General features: G+C 40.3%; 1 protein-coding gene across 1 annotated transcript; it reads left to right on the forward strand.

The window, feature by feature from the left end:
• Positions 1-5,018: 5,018 nt before the first annotated feature.
• mgst1.1 (microsomal glutathione S-transferase 1.1) lies at positions 5,019-8,545 on the forward strand. The gene is made up of 4 exons (XM_022219581.2): positions 5,019-5,110; positions 5,706-5,849; positions 5,945-6,036; positions 6,448-8,545. The coding sequence occupies exons 2-4, from the start codon at positions 5,724-5,726 to the stop codon at positions 6,692-6,694; spliced, it is 465 nt and encodes a 154-aa protein (XP_022075273.1). The 5' UTR covers positions 5,019-5,110; positions 5,706-5,723; the 3' UTR covers positions 6,695-8,545.
• The last annotated feature ends 8,492 nt before the right edge of the window (positions 8,546-17,037 follow it).

A 17,037-nucleotide genomic window follows, 5' to 3' on the forward strand; every position in this document is an offset into this window, starting at 1 on the left:
TGATGCTGTTAGCTCAATAAAGCCCATATGAATTGTGTGGAAGGGGTGTTGTGCTGGAGGAAATTGCCCTCTCTTTGGTCTCATATTTCCTTGCGGATTGTTCGTACAACAAATTAAACAATTCCTACAGTATTCCTTGGCAAAGACAGAAAAGTTTACAGAGAAAAACTGTCTCTGTACCATGCATACCATCCCTCCTGTTGAGACATGGGTGAGACCATGGCTCACGAGGGCGGCTGTGGGGAACAGAGAACGCGGAAGAACGGGCGTATTATGAATATGATAAAGGCCATTTTGCAAAACAGCTCCACGTCTGAGCCAAGAAGCTTGTTCAGCCGTGGGAGCAGTGTTTTGTGCGACCGCCAAGATGTTTAGGTTTACTGAGAGGAAAAGGTCATTCTCAGAACATTGTGTGCCAAATGAAGCTTGTTTCGCAGCAACATCTGCAAGGTTATTACCCCGTGTTATGGCGGAGTCGTCCTTTAGGTGAGACTTACATTTACACAGCGCCAATTTAGCAGGAAACTGAATCGCTAAGAGAAGATTTTCCGACAGAGAGGCATGTGCAAGAGGTTTCCCACCAGAGGTTTTCATGCCCCTGTTATTCTAAATTCGAGCGAAATGGTGGACAGAAGAATACACATATTGACTGTCTGTGTAAATGTTAAGTGATTTCCCTTCAAACATCTTACAAGCGTTAATGACTGCTAGAAGTTCAGCCGTCTGTGCAGAATACGTGTGTGGCAGGCGTTCTGCTTTTAGGACCGTAGTTACTGGTGTTATTGCATAACCTACACAATTATTATTATTATTATTATTATTACAGGGCTAAGTTCAGATTTTTAAAAGCTTCCTCAGCCTGTACAGTCCAAATAATCTCATCTGTTAACGACATTTCCTTGCCATATATCAAATCCTGCAGTGGTTGTGATAACACTGCCTAATCTGGAACCCAGGATCTGCAAAAATTACAAAGTCCTAAAAATGACATCATTTGTTGTTTTGTTCGCGGCTTTGGAGCATTTTGGATTGCAGTTTTTCTGTCAGTGAGGAAAGACTTCCCATGTTTTGAAAGATTATGGCCCAAATACACCACCTGCGGAGCCCACAACTGAAGTTTGTTTAATGAAACCTTATGACCTGTTTCATGTAAGTGTCGTAACACTGCCATCGTTGTCTGTTTACAGTGTTCCTGCGTGTCTGCAGCCACAAGAATATCAACATACAACAGAATTTGGCTGTGTTCTGGAATTTGAAATGTTGACATGGAGCACCTGAGAGCCTGAGTGTATATGTGGGGGCTTTCCGTAAAACCTTGTGGTAATCGTGTATAGGTGTACTGTGTACTTTCAAATGTAAACCCGAACCAGTGTTGCGAGTTTGAATGTAGTGGTACAGAGAAAAAAGCATTACTTAAATCTATAACTGAAAACCACTTTTTATCTGAAGTTACTTCATTTGATAATGTATTTGGGTTTGGAACATCAGGTGTAGTTTTCTGTACAGCATCAGTCACCGCTCTCAAGTCTTGAACCATCCTCCATTTTCCTGTATGTGCTTTTTGAACAGGGAAAATGGGTGTATTACAAACGCACTTTTCCGTATTCACAATAATTCCTGATTTTTCCATATCTGCAATAACAGGTCCTATACCTTCTATCGCTGATTGCTTCAGAGGATATTGAGAAATTTGTGGTCGACATGGAGTGGCTGCTTGTACTTTAACAGGTGGAAAATGTTTTATCAGTCCTACATCTGTAGGGCTGTTGGACCAGAGATCACTGGGCAGGTTTTTTTTTTTCAAATTCTGGGTAATCCTCTATGGACAAACAAATTAATGATCAGGTTTCTTTTCCATTCAAATGTGTGGAGGGTGTGGTGTTTACACACCACCCAAGAGGCTGTTTCATGAACCGCAAAAGTTGTAGTAATTTGGGTGTTCAGCTCTATTACTCTGGTTTTCAGGTCTGCACTCTCATGGGATAGAGTTTTTTCCTTTTTCCGTCCGTTAAGAAATATGCAACCACATCTATATATTAATATCTTTATATATGCACCATAATACATTTATACTTTATTACATCTATGCTTTATCAACATGAAATTTTATTTTAGCTTGATCTGTTGAACCGTGTGATAATTGTTCCTGTGGTCTTAATACTGCAAACAGACTGAAGTGTTTGAAATGTATCAGGCTGAGCTGCATTCCAGAGATAAAAAGAACCTTGAAGCAAAAGCAGCTGAAAAGAAACCATTTTTAGCACTGAGTTTTCATTGTGGTACGAATTAACAGCAAGAATACAGTCTTGGTCTTACAGGAACAATTATCTCACACACCTCATAACAGCTCGTTAGTGAAAAATCCCAAATCTCGAAACATATGAACAACTGAAAATTAGATTCCTATTTCACTGACCCTATCGCAGGTGTCTATAATCAATGTTACAAAGCAAATCTGACCATAAAGAAAGAGGTCATTTATCTGGTGCTTCAGCTGACGCGGCGCCTTCGGCCTCTGATGCACCAGGCCATCGTTGTTGTCTTTGTGTTTTTGTACACTATCTTATCACCTTCTGCTCTGGCTGCACAGGCCTCAGTTTTTTTATTTGTTGCTGTATTTCTTTTTTTCCTCTTTGTGCTTCTTCCAGCCATATTTCTGCGTAATGAAGCTGTTTTTCAGTTTCCTTTTGATTTCTTTTATCAGTTTGTTGTTTTGCAGTTAATTCTGTAAATAGCTCTGTGCAGCCTCCTACTATTAATTTGCTATTAAATTCATATTTCTTTTCCCAATCTGACAAGAATTGTATCGAATCTGGATGCTTCTGTTCTGTTCTGCTTATTTTGCATCGCCTTATAGTGAATTTTTTTTCCTGATTATTTCCCATTTTTGTTTTGTTTTGTTCAAAATTATTTTTATTTAAAATTTGTGAAAAACAATGTGTCATATGCCAAAATTCAGCCCTTGGAAAACAAGCTCCTCGGCCAGCTCTATTAGCTAGTCCGGTTTTCCACTGGGGGTCCAATATCAGGACTAAAGGTCGTTTTAGAGTTTTCACAAAGTCCTCCTAAATCTTAATGACTGTTCACACTCAGTGATTTACTTCAACTGACAACAGCCGTACGTTCACACCGATAGGTTTCAGGCTGTCCGCTGCTTCAATCACTGACCAGTCCTTTCACACTCACAGTTTTACACATGCACACATTTTGTAAGTTCTGGCTTCTCTTAGCTCAGGACTTCACTTTCCTAAAGCGCTTTGTTCGGATGCCGTCAACCTGGAACCCCGCAGAACCCGGACAGGGTTTTAACCGGCCGACGTGGAATTCAACCACGGAGGGCTTTCGTCCCCAAACCTAGTTTCAGGGGGCTGTGCACAGACTTCGGTCTCCCTCGAACAGCTCCTTAGGTTCCCAGGTGTATTGGCATCCTTTCTGCGCTTTTTTTTTCACTCTTTATCTGAAGGATTTCAGTTTTTATTTTAATATGGAGTTCTAAGATGTCTCTCTCATCTAATTTGCCTGAGAAAGTATGTTTCTTTCTCCGTCTTTTTTGACTTATTTTTCCTGATTCTTCCACATGTCCTTCCATAAATTTCTCATCGCCTTCTAATACGCTTTGTTTTTGTCCCATAGCTGCTTGTTGTTGAGTTCTCTGGCATGAGACAACGGGAGGACACTAACACATCCTTCTACTGCAGATAAGCTGCAGCGGTGTTAGTTTTTATGAGTCTAGCTCGCCCTTAATCCCCTTGTCACCAGTACGTCGTCAACAACAAGGAAAATAATAAATCAGAAATTCAGCAAGGTATTCTAGACCTTATAATGTGCTTGAAGTTCTCAATCACTCTTCACATTCACACCGTGTACACCTTGCCGACGGAATCTCTTTCGTCATGTCGGCGGAATCTATTTTATCATGCCTTACGGCGGAATCTTCACACTCACACCTGTGTACACCTTGCCGGCGGAATCTTCTATTTTATCATGCTAGCGGAATCTCTTTCTCACCCGTGGTTCTGATCGGTGTCACTTCCTGGATCGGATCCTTGGATTCACACCCAGCGCCGAGGGACCGCTTTTCCTTTCACCGACCTGGCCACGAATTCACGTCCCAGGATTTTCAGATCTCGCTGCTTGGCGACGATCGCTGTCGACAGACTTCGGTGTCGGCTCTCCTCGACGTCGGGAAGGAATCCTCGGATCCGGCTCGAAGGACCAAGTTATATGTCAGAGTGTAGCTCCGCTGAGAGCTCCCACATATCAAATGAAGATATTCACCGAACCAGAAAGACACGGAGACTGTAACTTTTTACTTGCAAGGGTAACAGCACAGTGTAACAAGACACATTAGTGCGAGCTACAAAGACTGCTCCCATACGAAGTTTATTTTATACAAAAGCAGAAACGAAAACATAGCATAAGATAAGAAATAGCTCGAGTTACACAAGGGGGTGTGCTAAGCTGTAAGAGTGGAAATATACTGACTAGAGGAGCAAGATGTGTGTGTGTGGGTATGTAATGAAGATTATTCTATAAAGACACTATATACAATCAGTTAATGCCCTACGGCTTGATTATGATAAATATATTCTCAAATTCAACTCTAACAGAGAACCTTTAGATAAGACACAGTGACTCTAATATCTTTACATTTAGTCTTTGTATTATCTGTAACCTCCTAAAACCTGAGCTTTGGTTGGGCTTGCATTTCAGATTTCTTCTAATTATTTAGGATAATGAGAAATCAATAAATATAAAAATCAGATAGTATCTAATATGTGATTATTATTATTATTATTATTATGAGAAATACACTCTTAAAAAAAGGCCACATAAGTGGACGCCAGGTCTTAAGAGGTTAAAATCCATGTCACATAATATTGAGACATGAACTTTGCTTCAAATCTAGTTCACATATGAGTTATGTCCATTTCTACTTTAAAATAGTTGGAATGTGGAAGTAAATGTGCAGCAACAGTGACAGTGATGCCAGGACTCCTCCTCCAGTGCTCCTCCTCCAGGGCTCCTCCTGCTGATTACATAATCACTCTTTGACAACACTGCACTTTGGACTGGCTTTTCTTGTTCACGGTGACTTTGCAGAAAGAAGGTGAGAGCAACTTACTGCATGCATTACTACACTACACAAACTGAGCAGAACGCTTTATATTATTTTGTCAGACATTTAACTTTATCTTTATCAGTCTATTTTATGATGACAATTCAGGTACATTTTTGCATGTTTACATGACTAACTTTATGCTGAGTCATAATGTGGAAGGAAATTGTGGGTGCTCTATGCCAAGGGAGTTATTACTCTTCATTGTAGTTTTATTTTCTTTGTTGAGATGTTCCCTATAAACATATGGATGTGGAGGGTGTTCAGTTGGGCCTCCATTGACTCCACTTTAGCTCAACTCCTCTAATGTAGCAGCAGTAATTACTGAGGAAATGCTTTAGCTTATACTATATGTAAATTGTATATTTAATAGTGGTGGAGTGATGACATATTAAACACTTAGCGTGGTGTTAAATATGAATGATCAAAAGTTTGTAGGCAGATTGCAGTTAATCTTTCTTTAAATTCCTGATTGTAATAAGTATGTTGTAGCTAGTTTGTAAGATACAATGCAACACAAATATATCACCATGTTCTTTTATCAAAAGTTTTACTGCATTACATTTGTACACTTGTTTTTCTCCAGTGATTTCTGACAGTCAGAATGTCATCCCTGGGCAGCATGAAGGACAACCAAGTCCTTTTGGCATTTTCTACATATGCCATCATTGCCATTTTGAAGATGATGCTCATGTCATTTTTGACCAGTTACTTTCGCATGACAAGAAAGGTACATTTATCACTAAACAGCTATCTTACACTGAAGGACTTGATTATATCTATGTGACAGTTTTCAATCTGACCCACTCTCTGATGTCTCTTTAGGCGTTTGCAAACCTGGAAGACACCAAGTTGGTTGTCCCAACAGAAGACAAGAAATTTGTCGTTGCAAATCCTGATGTGGAACGAGTCCGCAGGTACAAATAACACCTGATGTCTACGATCAAACAGGAATTAATAACAACTACAGACAAACAATTAAAAAAAAAATCACTCTAAGTATATGTTTAAGCTCTGATCTTTGAGAGGGCTATCAAAGAATAAAGTTTAAGGACTCTTTGACAGCTTTATGAACATTAAATCTACATACAAATGAAATCGCATATACATAAACAACAAAAATATCACACAGAAAGGGCTTAGGGTGGCTGTGGCTAAAAATGGCATAAATGTAATGAGCAGAGTATCAATAAGTGACAGGTTTTAGTGTCTGCGTTGTACACCCTGTGTATGACTGATGTTACAAGCTACACAGCTGTGAATTCATACAGCTGATGCCACACTAAGCATGACTTAAGTGCTCTGCCTTGTGGATTTTTGTCCTCTAGGTGTCACCAAAATGACCTGGAGAATGTTATTCCCTTTGTCTTGGTTGGCCTGCTCTACACTCTAACTGGACCTGACCTTTCAACTGCTTTGCTTCACTTCCGCGTCTTTGTCGGCTCTCGGATCTTCCATACTATTGCCTACATTGGCTGTCTGCCTCAGCCCAGCAGGGCTCTGTGTTTTACGGTGGGCGTGCTGGTGACCTTCTCAATGGCTTGGACGGTGCTCAGCACAGCTCTCTTTTCTTAGAGAACATTACAACAACAACACTAGACCATGACTACACATTAATCAATTCTTAGATTAATTTGCATGAATTCTGCTTTTACATTTTTTTCTGAAAAACAATGACTTTATTCACTATAACATTCTTTATATTCATAGACAAGGTTAACTCCAAGATCAATCATCATTCCTTTTTTATGTGAAACATTAACAAATTCAAAAAAAAAATTTTCATTTTATTTGGTCCAGTGACCATTTCTGGATGAGGAGGAGGATCTGAATAAGAACACTATGCATGTAGCCTAGCCACGCCAGACAACCCATAGCAACGAATTTAATTCTCTGCCAGGGTCGGTCTAGTTATCCTCGGTAAGCCTCGAGGTTGGATGCTCCTAAAACTGGCCGACGAATCACCATGAAGTGTAGAGTCGGAAGGCGGGCGTAACTAAGTGACGACAGAGGCGCGACGATTCTGACAGAAACAACCGGAAACAACCATAGAAACAAGGATAGACAAGAAGATGGCTGCGCACAATAAACAGTTATCTTTCGACTCGGCTTTGGCCACAGCCCTTAAAGATTTGAATAATCTTTCTGTTAACATGTCTGTAATATACTTGAGCTTCACCAATTGACTGCATAAATAAGGCTTCACTGAACTCCTGCATCCTCTGATTTCCGGAGCTCGAGGAACTACATCAGCCTATTCGTTGCACTGATTGGTTGTATACCTACCTAATTGCTGCAGAGTGACTTGAAAGACAACCTTTTAGCCCGCCTCCCTCCCTGTCGAGAGTTCCTAGACCCTTGCGTCTTCAGACCTGGGTCTAGCGCGGCTAGGCAACTATGCATGCACATTCATTAACAAATTGTCAATGAGGTAGCCACACCCTGCTTTATTGTCTGCTTTACTGTAAATGGGACCATGATTTAAAAAATCTGCAAAATGCTGTATTGAAGAAAACATGAAACTAGTCACTGAGATCATAAACGGTTGAAGAAAATGTTTACTGATGTAAAATAAATAAATAACTAGAAAAGCACTCAGAGTGCAGACCTCCGCCAAGGATAGAGAGGAAAACAGGAAACTCATGCAGCAAAGGATCATGAGCTGGAATCAAACCTGCGTCTCTGACACAGTTCTGTTTACAAATCACCGTCTTAACCAGTTGAGCTATCTGGACACCTTGCTCCAATTTGGTGGTAACGTATGATGTTTTTTTGTCATATTTTGGACCACATTCTAAAACATACTAAAAAATTCAAAGTGATCCAGAATCCAGGATCCTTTCCGGATTGCCACCAAAATTAAATCAGCTCTTCCTCTTACCATAGTCTACATCCCCTCAAAATTTCATCTTAATCTGCCCAGGCGTTTTTGAGTTATCTTGCTAACAGACAGACAGACAGACACACAAACGCCTGGTGTCACATAACCTCCTTGGCGGAGGTAATAAAAAATAGGTTAATTGTCTGAGACTTCTGTACAGTCCCACTTTTTGTAACCAGAGGTGTCACCCCCTGGTGGCCTTGCTGGTCATAGCAAAAAGGCAAGGTTAATGCACTTTCACATTAACAACAAGCTTTGGTTATTCTCTCTTGGGAACAAGTTTATTATTAATGTCATGAACTGCACCTGTGGTTGCTTTGTTAAGAATATCTGTGCAGATCTGGAACTGTTTAGTTAAAATCCACAGCAAAAATGACAGAGAGAAATCAAGTGAGCTCAGACTTTTCATTTCTTTCTTTTTTTCTTTTTTTTTTACGATTGTGGAATATTTTATTTGATAAGTGTATTTCAACCGCCTTTCTTTAAACAAATGTAATGTGCTTTGATGTTTTGCTATCTAAATAAATGAAATTCTTGAATTTTAACTGAGGCTTTAGTGTCCAAATTTTTTACTGATAGGCTGCTACAAAGTGCGATTTTAACAATTTTATAAGTTCACAGCTTACTACACCATATGGCATGAATCTAATGATCTTTAGCCACAACATGAAGTTTGCTGTGTGCAGATTAACAATGAAAACGCAGCTGAATCTCAGCCACGATGCACGTGAGTCAACGTGAATGCGCAATAAACATGCGCTGTCCATCTATGAAAAACAAAGAACCAAAGCATAAATGGAGTACCTACAATCACAGGGAAACTAGCAGGGGCGGCTGGTCAATAGAGGGCGCTAGGGTGCCGCCCCCCCAGTGTCTCACATCATGTAGAGTCACAGCCCTTCCTTTAATAAAACATTTTTAAAATTACATTTACATATATATCCTACGTTTTTAACAAGCAAAATGGATAATAGAGCCTGTAGAGAGTTACTAAAATGTATAATTTGTAATAAAAAGTCAGATTAGAAACGTCCGAGGTTGTCTACAATTACTAGTAGTGGAGATTAATCCGTCTGGGGTGCACTCATCTTTCCCCATTGACTCTCGTTATAACTTTGACATGCGCAGTTCGTTCCTCTTTAATATAAGAGACAGGAGACAGTGGGGTGCAGGCTGACCGCGCTCATCTTCAGCAACACAGAGTTCAGGAGTTGCAATGGTGCTGTGGCTCTGTACCAGCTCTTCATGAGCAACAATCTTCAGGGGCCTGTTTCACGAAGCAGGTTCAAGAAACTCTGAGTTTCTTCCGCAACTCTGAGTTGATCTACTCTGAGATAGAAACTCTGAGTTTTCGGTTTCACAACGGCTGATTTGAGTTGGGTTAATTAACTCGGAGTAGTTTGACCCAGAGTTAAGCGCATGCACCGCAACTCTGAAAAGACAGCATCAATAGAACCCCGATTCGACGAGTCACCATGGAAACGGGGAAGCGAAAGGCTGTGTTTTTGAACTGGAAGTTTTTAACGCGCTCATATGGCGAGTTTGAAGACGTTTTTAGAAAGAACTGCAACACCGCTGCAGCTGCAAAAGAGAGGGAGACGGCGTGGAGAACACTGCTGCCCGGATCAGTGCGTCAGTTTAAATGTAGTCCTTTGTAATCGTAATAATATTACAGGGAATAACTGTCTGAATGGTAGCCTAGTAAGTTATTTCATTTAGGTGAAATGTCGCGGGGGAGAAGCGCACGGGGCAGCAGCTTAAGATGAAATATAAAAACATTGTTCAAACAGGTCAGACCTCGGCATTATCTCATGGAGGTACTTCATGTTGATCATGTTTTACATTGTAAAGTAGCCTAAATATTAAGTGGCTGTTTGACTGTGCAGTTGTTTTATTCACACATAGCCTAAATGTCTGCATCCATATCATGTTCTGTTCAGTAATTGAACCTATTTAAACTAACATAGACTTCTGCTCAGCCAACAGAAAGAAAGCAGATGTCTGTAAAACGGTGGTATAAAAGGTCATGGATGCATACATATATATATATATATATTTGATTATTATATATATATATATATATATGATTATTTAGTTCTCTTTTGTGTCTTTTTTTGTCTTTTGGCCCCTTCACACCACAAAAGACCTTGTAACTGTAAGTAGGCAATACTCCAAAGATTTATCCAAATGGTAGTTTAAGTTTTATACAGAGGTATGTCACTGATAGTTCTCTTCCCATTCAGATTTTGGGTGGAATATAGAGTGTGACATTTAGCCTACACTGAAGTGTTGCACATTCTCATCTTTTTTTAACAGAGCATGGCTGGACAGCAGCAGGATGGTTCCTCTACTTCCACTGCAGTGAGATGGATGTTCAGGAAACACCAGAGCTTCATTCTGTGGAATTCATGTGCAACTGTATAATTTAATGTCCTCTATGTATTCCCAGTTATCAGTAAAACAGATTTACAAACTGCATTTGCTGAGAAAAATCCAAAAAACAGATTAGGAAGGCAGATCTGGAAATTGAAATACTGGAGCACAAGTTAGAGGTGGTGATGGTCACAGGTGAATTATGTTAACTATTGGAACATGAAATGAACTATATTTTATTTGTAGGAAATAAAGAAGACCAAATGAAATGTGCATCATGTCTTTATTTGCTGTGGTGGTGATGATGGAGACTTAAACTCTAAAGTGATTATTGCATACGGTGTCTCTGACTGCTCTGCTGTCCTGGATAGCTGCAGGTGGATGGGCTCATCATCTGGGTCTTCAGTTTGTAGGGCAGGGTGTTGCTCTCCTCTAATAGTGGTAATATTATGAAGAACAACACATGCCACAGTAATATCACAGGCCCTCTCAGGGGTCACCCTGAGGAGATGTAGGCTCTGGAAACGGGCTTTCAGCAGGCCTATGGTCATCTCCACCCGGGCTCTGGTCCTGCAGTGAGTCCGGTTGAAGTTCTGCTGGGGGCCTGGTTCAGGGTCAGGGTATGAGGTCATCAGCCTGGGTTGGCATGGTAACTCCTGTCACCCAGCAGAAGGCCATCAAACTCTCCTGTAATGTATAGTGGATACATTAGAGTATATTAAAGGAGGGCGACAAGAGAATTCTATTGTGAAAATCTTTAGGCTGCTGACCACGCTGCAGTCTGTTGCTCAGGTTAGACTCTCCATAAATCCTGGAGTCATGAACAGACCCAGGTCACGTGGCCTCCACATTAGAAATGATGTATGCAGCATCACATATGATCTGGACAGTGCAGAGAATGACAGATGTTGAACTATGATGCAGTCTTTAACATTTAGAAACAGTAGTCAGTCTACCTGTAGCCTACCTGCACATTTATGCTGTGAATGGACTTCCTGTTCATGATGTGATGGAGCTGTGATGGGGATGTGTGTGCATCTATGCAGCTAATCACAGTGGGAAATCCTAAAAGAAATTCAATGACTAATCTCAGTCTGAGGCTGCAGCACAATGTCATTAACAGAATATGATTTAAAATGAATTTAACAGATCTCTACATCATTCACCTGCAATCCTGTGGAATCCCCCTTGATGCTGTGACAGGTTTGTGTCCACAATGATGAGTTAAAGCCGTTTCAGGGCCAGGAAAACTTTTCTGACTGTCCTGCATACAGTTGTCTTACTGTAGTGCTCTGCATCTCCGACATTATATAAAAACTTCCATTTGCAAAGAACCGCAGCGCAACACACAATATCTGCTGGATGTGAGAGCATGACTACGGCTGGTAATGTAAATGTAAGGACGGATTAGGTTGTTTATGTAGATTATGGACTTGAAACGATTACGAAACGGTACCGCTCAAACCGATAACTGTCCGGAAATGCGAGAACATTTATGCTCGGTCTGATAACAATCTACCGACAAATATTTAATTATCTGTGCAGTAATGCTGCTCCTTTATCCACTGGATCGTTAATAAAAGCTGTTCTACGCCAAAACTTGCTCGCTTACTGACTGAATGAATGAGGAAATGAAACAGCGTGTGTGGCTGAAAGAGGGCGGAGACGGAGAGAAACTCGAGGTTTTCTCAGATAAACCTGCTGCCGACCAGGTTCAACTCATAGAGTCTGTTACTGCGGTAACTGACCGAGAGTTTAAGTTACCCCTCTTTGTGAAACAGGCTAGAGTTACCCCTCTGTCTCAGGGTTAAGTTACCTCACTTCGTGAAACGGAAAACTCTGTTTCCCTCATTTCAGGGTTAAGAAACTCAGAGTTTTCAGTGAACCTGCTTCATGAAACAGGCCCCAGGACACCTTCTCAGAGACTGTGTCTCTCCTGTGTGTCTCTCCTGAAGATCCTCATCACGACTCCAATGACAACAGCTGAATCTGAGAGGTGCTTCTCAACACTAAAAAGAATCAAGACCTTCCTCAGGAACATGATGTCGCAGGATCGTCTTAATGCACTGGCCATGCTCTCTATGGAAAAGAAAGTTGTCAGGGAGACCCCAGATTTTAACCACAGAGTCATTGAGAAATTTGCATGTCTCAAAGACAGAAGAGCAAAACTTACATACAAAAAATAACAAAGATGTAGAGGTGCTGGCTTTAATCTCTAAAATGTGAGGATTTACTTTTTTAATAATGTAAATAGAAATGTTAGTTGACACAAGTGGCACTTTAGACTGAAAGCCTGTTGATTTTCATATGTTCTGAAATCTGAGGAATTACTGTTTTTCTTTATTTTCATTGTAAATATTTAATGTTAGTTGACAGAAGCACTTTGGGCTCAAAGCCTAAGATAAGATAAGATAGGTTTTATTTGTCACATGCACAGTTATACATAGTATAATGCCTAATGTTTCAGTATTTTTTTTTCAGACAAAGTGACAAATTTTTATTGCTTTGATCTTAAATATGCAGATTTGCTGTTTTCTCATTGTCATGTAAGGTTGTTAATGTAAAAGTTAGCTCACAGAAGCACTGTCTGCTTTTAGCCTTATAGTTAGGTTTTTGTTTTTAACAAAATGTCCAATGTTTGTTGGTTTCACAGGTATGGATTTGTTTTTGTTTATTTGAGTATGTAAATATAAATATGTTGTTCCAAAGATTTTGCTGGACAGAAGAAGTACTTGGCACTCTTTGAAGCTGGAAAAATGAATTGTTTCTTTTTTTTTACTTTTGAAGTAAAAAATAGATTTACATATTTATACATTCTTCATTTAATTATAGAAAAGGAGATTTTAAGGGTTTGTGTGTACCAATTACACCTTATCTGGAGCAAATCATATCAAACACTGGGGAGATCAATTCAAATTCACTAGCTGGAAACATTTACGTGCAATTAATTGTCTGTTTGACTCAGCAGTAGTGCTCAGGTGTACCCTCGTAGTGGTGCATAGTAATAGCACATCAAATGGCTGTGAACATAATTTACATCAATTCTTGTATTCTGGTGTTGCCAACTCTGCTATTTGGTTTGGTAAATTAAGTGCGCCTCCCCAAGAGAAAAATTCACCAGCCGCCACTGGAAACTAGTCAAACATGATTTAATTTTTATTGATTTAATAACATACACACGTGGACAAAATTGTTGGTACCCCTCAGTTAAAGAAGGAAAAACCCACAATTCTCACTGAAATCACTTGAAACTCACAAAAGTAACAATAAATAAAAATTTATTGAAAATTAAATAATCAAAATCAGCCATCACTTTTGAATTGTTGATTAACATAATTATTTAAAAAAACAAACTAATGAAATAGGGCTGGACAAAAATGATGGTACCCATAACTTAATATTTTGTTGCACAACCTTTTGAGGCAATCACTGCAATTAAACGATTTCTGTATTTGTCAATGAGCGTTCTGCAGCTGTCAACAGGTATTTTGGCCCACTCCTCATGAGCAAACAGCTCCAGTTGTCTCAGGTTTGATGGGTGTCTTCTCCAAATGGCATGTTTCAGCTCCTTCCACATATGTTCAATGGGATTCAGATCTGGGCTCATAGAAGGCCACTTTAGAATAGTCCAACGCTTTTCTCTCAGCCATTCTTGGGTGTTTTTGGCTGTGTGTTTTGGATCGTTGTCCTGTTGGAAGACCCATGACCTGCGACTGAGACCAAGCTTTCTGACACTAGGCAGCACATTTCTCTCCAGAATGCCTTGATAGTCTTCAGATTTCATCGTACCTTGCACACTTTCAAGACACCCTGTGCCAGATGCAGCAAAGCAGCCCCAAAACATTACTGAGCCTCCTCCATGTTTCACCGCAGGGACAGTGTTCTTTTCTTCGTATGCTTGGTTTTTGAGTCTATGAACATAGAGTTGATGTGCCTTACCAAAAAGCTCCAGTTTGGTCTCATCTGTCCAAAGGACATTCTCCCAGAAGCTTTGTGGCTTGTCAACATGCATTTTTGCAAATTCCAGTCTCGCTTTTTTATGAGTTTTTTTCAGCAGTGGTGTCCTCCTTGGTCGTCTCCCATGAAGTCCACTTTGGCTCAAACAACGACAAATGGTGCGATCTGACACTGATGTACCTTGGCCTTGGAGTTCACCTTTAATTTCTTTGGAGGTTGCTCTGGGCTCTTTGGATACAATTCCAACGATCCGTCTCTTCAATTTGTCATCAATTTTCCTCTTGCGCCCACGTCCAGGGAGGTTGGCTACTGTCCCGTGGGTCTTGAACTTCTGAATAATATGAGCCACTGTTGTCACAGGAACTTCAAGCTGTTTAGAGATGGTCTTATAGCCTTTACCTTTAAGATGTTTGTCTATAATTTTTTTTCGGATGTCCTGGGACAATTCTCTCCTTCGCTTTCTGTTGTCCATGTTCAGTGTGGTACACACCTTTTCACCAAACAGCAGGGTGACTACTTGTCTCCCTTTAAATAGGCAGACTGACTGATTATGAGTTTGGAAACACCTGTGATGTCAATTAAATGACACACCTGAGTTAATCATGTCACTCTGGTCAAATAGTTTTCAATCTTTTATAGAGGTACCATCATTTTTGTCCAGGCCTGTTTCATTAGTTTGTTTTTTTTAATAATTATGTTAATCAACAATTCAAAAGTAATGGCTGTTTTTGATTATTTAATTTTCAATAAATTTTTATTTATTGTTACTTTTGTGAGTTTCAAGTGATTTCAGTGAGAATTGTGGGTTTTTCCTTCTTTAACTGAGGGGTACCAACAATTTTGTCCACGTGTGTAAACTAAGTGCCGTGGCCACTATTCACAGTGGTGTTTATGTGTGTTTTTGCTAGTCGCTAACGTTAGGTTACTAACCTGGGAGCTTCAATTCCACCGCTATATCCTTCCATGCTTCGTCCGTTTTGGCCCGGTTGTATTACGACCTGGAAGATAAGACCTCCAGCCTCAAAAAGGCTTCTGCTGCCACAACTCTGCTAGGCTGTCTTTTTAGTTTGAATCCCACATACTTGTTTTGATATTTTTTGTCATTGTCACTGCAAATCATCTATTTGGATTTAGCGCCAGTGTCATGCTGATCAGTACGTCATTTCATCCTGCATTTCTATTGGTTAGTTGGTTGATGTAGGTTGCAGCAGCAGTCACACTGTGAGATGATCACCTCAAATTTCTGACACTGTCAGAATTTTATGGCAGCTTGTCTTTGGTCACTATGACAATGGCCGTCCTTGAACTGTCTCACGGTTCAACATAGGACACCAATTTAAAGCCAAGACCAAAGATATCGCAACGATTCTCTCACCTTTGTTATCTTTGATCTGGGTCGGCCGGAAATCGCACAACCATCAGGCCATCAGGAAGTCAAGTCCCGCTCAGATTTGTTGTGTCATATGAGTGTTCACTGCAGTCTCAATCTAGATTTAAGAGAGGGCTGCATAGATTAAATTGTTAAATATAGCTGGATGTAATAAAGAAAGCTAATCAAAATGATTTATCAGTCCAGTGTGCGACAATTACGTCGGACCATCCGTCGGTCAAATCCGATTTGTGTACCAAAAGTCCGGTAAAACTTACTACATTACTGGTCTCATGTCCGGTGTAATTTTTTTCCTGTAACCACGAAATTCCACATAATGCGATCGCGCCGCGCCGCGCAACGGAACGAAGAGCCACTGTCTTGCTGCGCAGCAAGCGCCGTCCGGATGGGGAGGGCTGCTCCTCAGAGAGGCTCTCGTGTGAACAGCGATATCACGCGATAAAAAGGCATGATATAAACAGAAAATAAATAAACCACACCTCATTTCGCTTCTACAAGGTCGCTCTGCTTGACCCAGCCACATTGCTCTGTGATTTATAGTACTTCTAGCATGGTTGAGTACATGATTTATGTTTTGATCTCAAATGAGTGCTTTTCTTTATCCAATAGTTAATTTTGTATGGTTTATTCTATATAAAAATGGTAATTTCTCTTCGCTCATGGTTTCATACACACCTGCAAACATAATTAATAAAGTAGAAATTTGTATAACAATTATTAAAATTAAATTATACATCAACTTTTGGTACATTTGTGCATAAAATATTTGGTCCAGTAAAAACTGTTTCGGTCCAGTAAAAAATTACTGTTTACTGGTCCACGGTCCAGTAATAAATTGTGCCCATTCGCGCAGACTGCAGTCATTCAGATTTATATTGATGGAACACCAGGAACAGATGATAGAGGTGAACCTCATTGCAATCTGGTCTCTGAGTTTATACTCATGTAGCACACCTCACAAACCACCATTCCATCGATCCAGATTTTGGCTGGGCAAACTGTCTGGCCAATGGCATCACTGTCATCATTAGTTAGGGACCAGCGATGCCTTGAGAGTTTCTTTTGGGTGACTTACCTGCTCATATGGGATTTGCAGAAAAGGTTGCATGGAGTAGTGGTTAGCACTTTCGCCTTGCAGCAAGAAGATCCCCGGTTCAAATCCCGGCCTGGGCCAGGAATCTTTCTGCATGGAGTTTGCATGTTCTCCCTGTGCATGTGTGGGTTTTCTCTGGGTACTCCGGCTTCCTCCCACAGTCCAAAAATATGCTGAGGTTATTTGATTACTCTAAATTGCCCGTAGGTGTGAATGTGAGTGTG

This window comes from Acanthochromis polyacanthus, chromosome 1 (genome assembly GCF_021347895.1).
Source record: "Acanthochromis polyacanthus isolate Apoly-LR-REF ecotype Palm Island chromosome 1, KAUST_Apoly_ChrSc, whole genome shotgun sequence".
Lineage (NCBI taxonomy): Eukaryota > Metazoa > Chordata > Actinopteri > Pomacentridae > Acanthochromis > Acanthochromis polyacanthus.

Coding starts and splice junctions, on each gene's coding strand:
- mgst1.1 (XM_022219581.2), top strand. CDS start 5,724: ATGTCATCCCTGGGCAGCATGAAGGACAACCAAGTCCTTTTGGCATTT. Junction 5,850..5,944: donor ACTTTCGCATGACAAGAAAG/GTACATTTATCA, acceptor ATGTCTCTTTAG/GCGTTTGCAAACCTGGAAGA. Junction 6,037..6,447: donor GATGTGGAACGAGTCCGCAG/GTACAAATAACA, acceptor TTTGTCCTCTAG/GTGTCACCAAAATGACCTGG.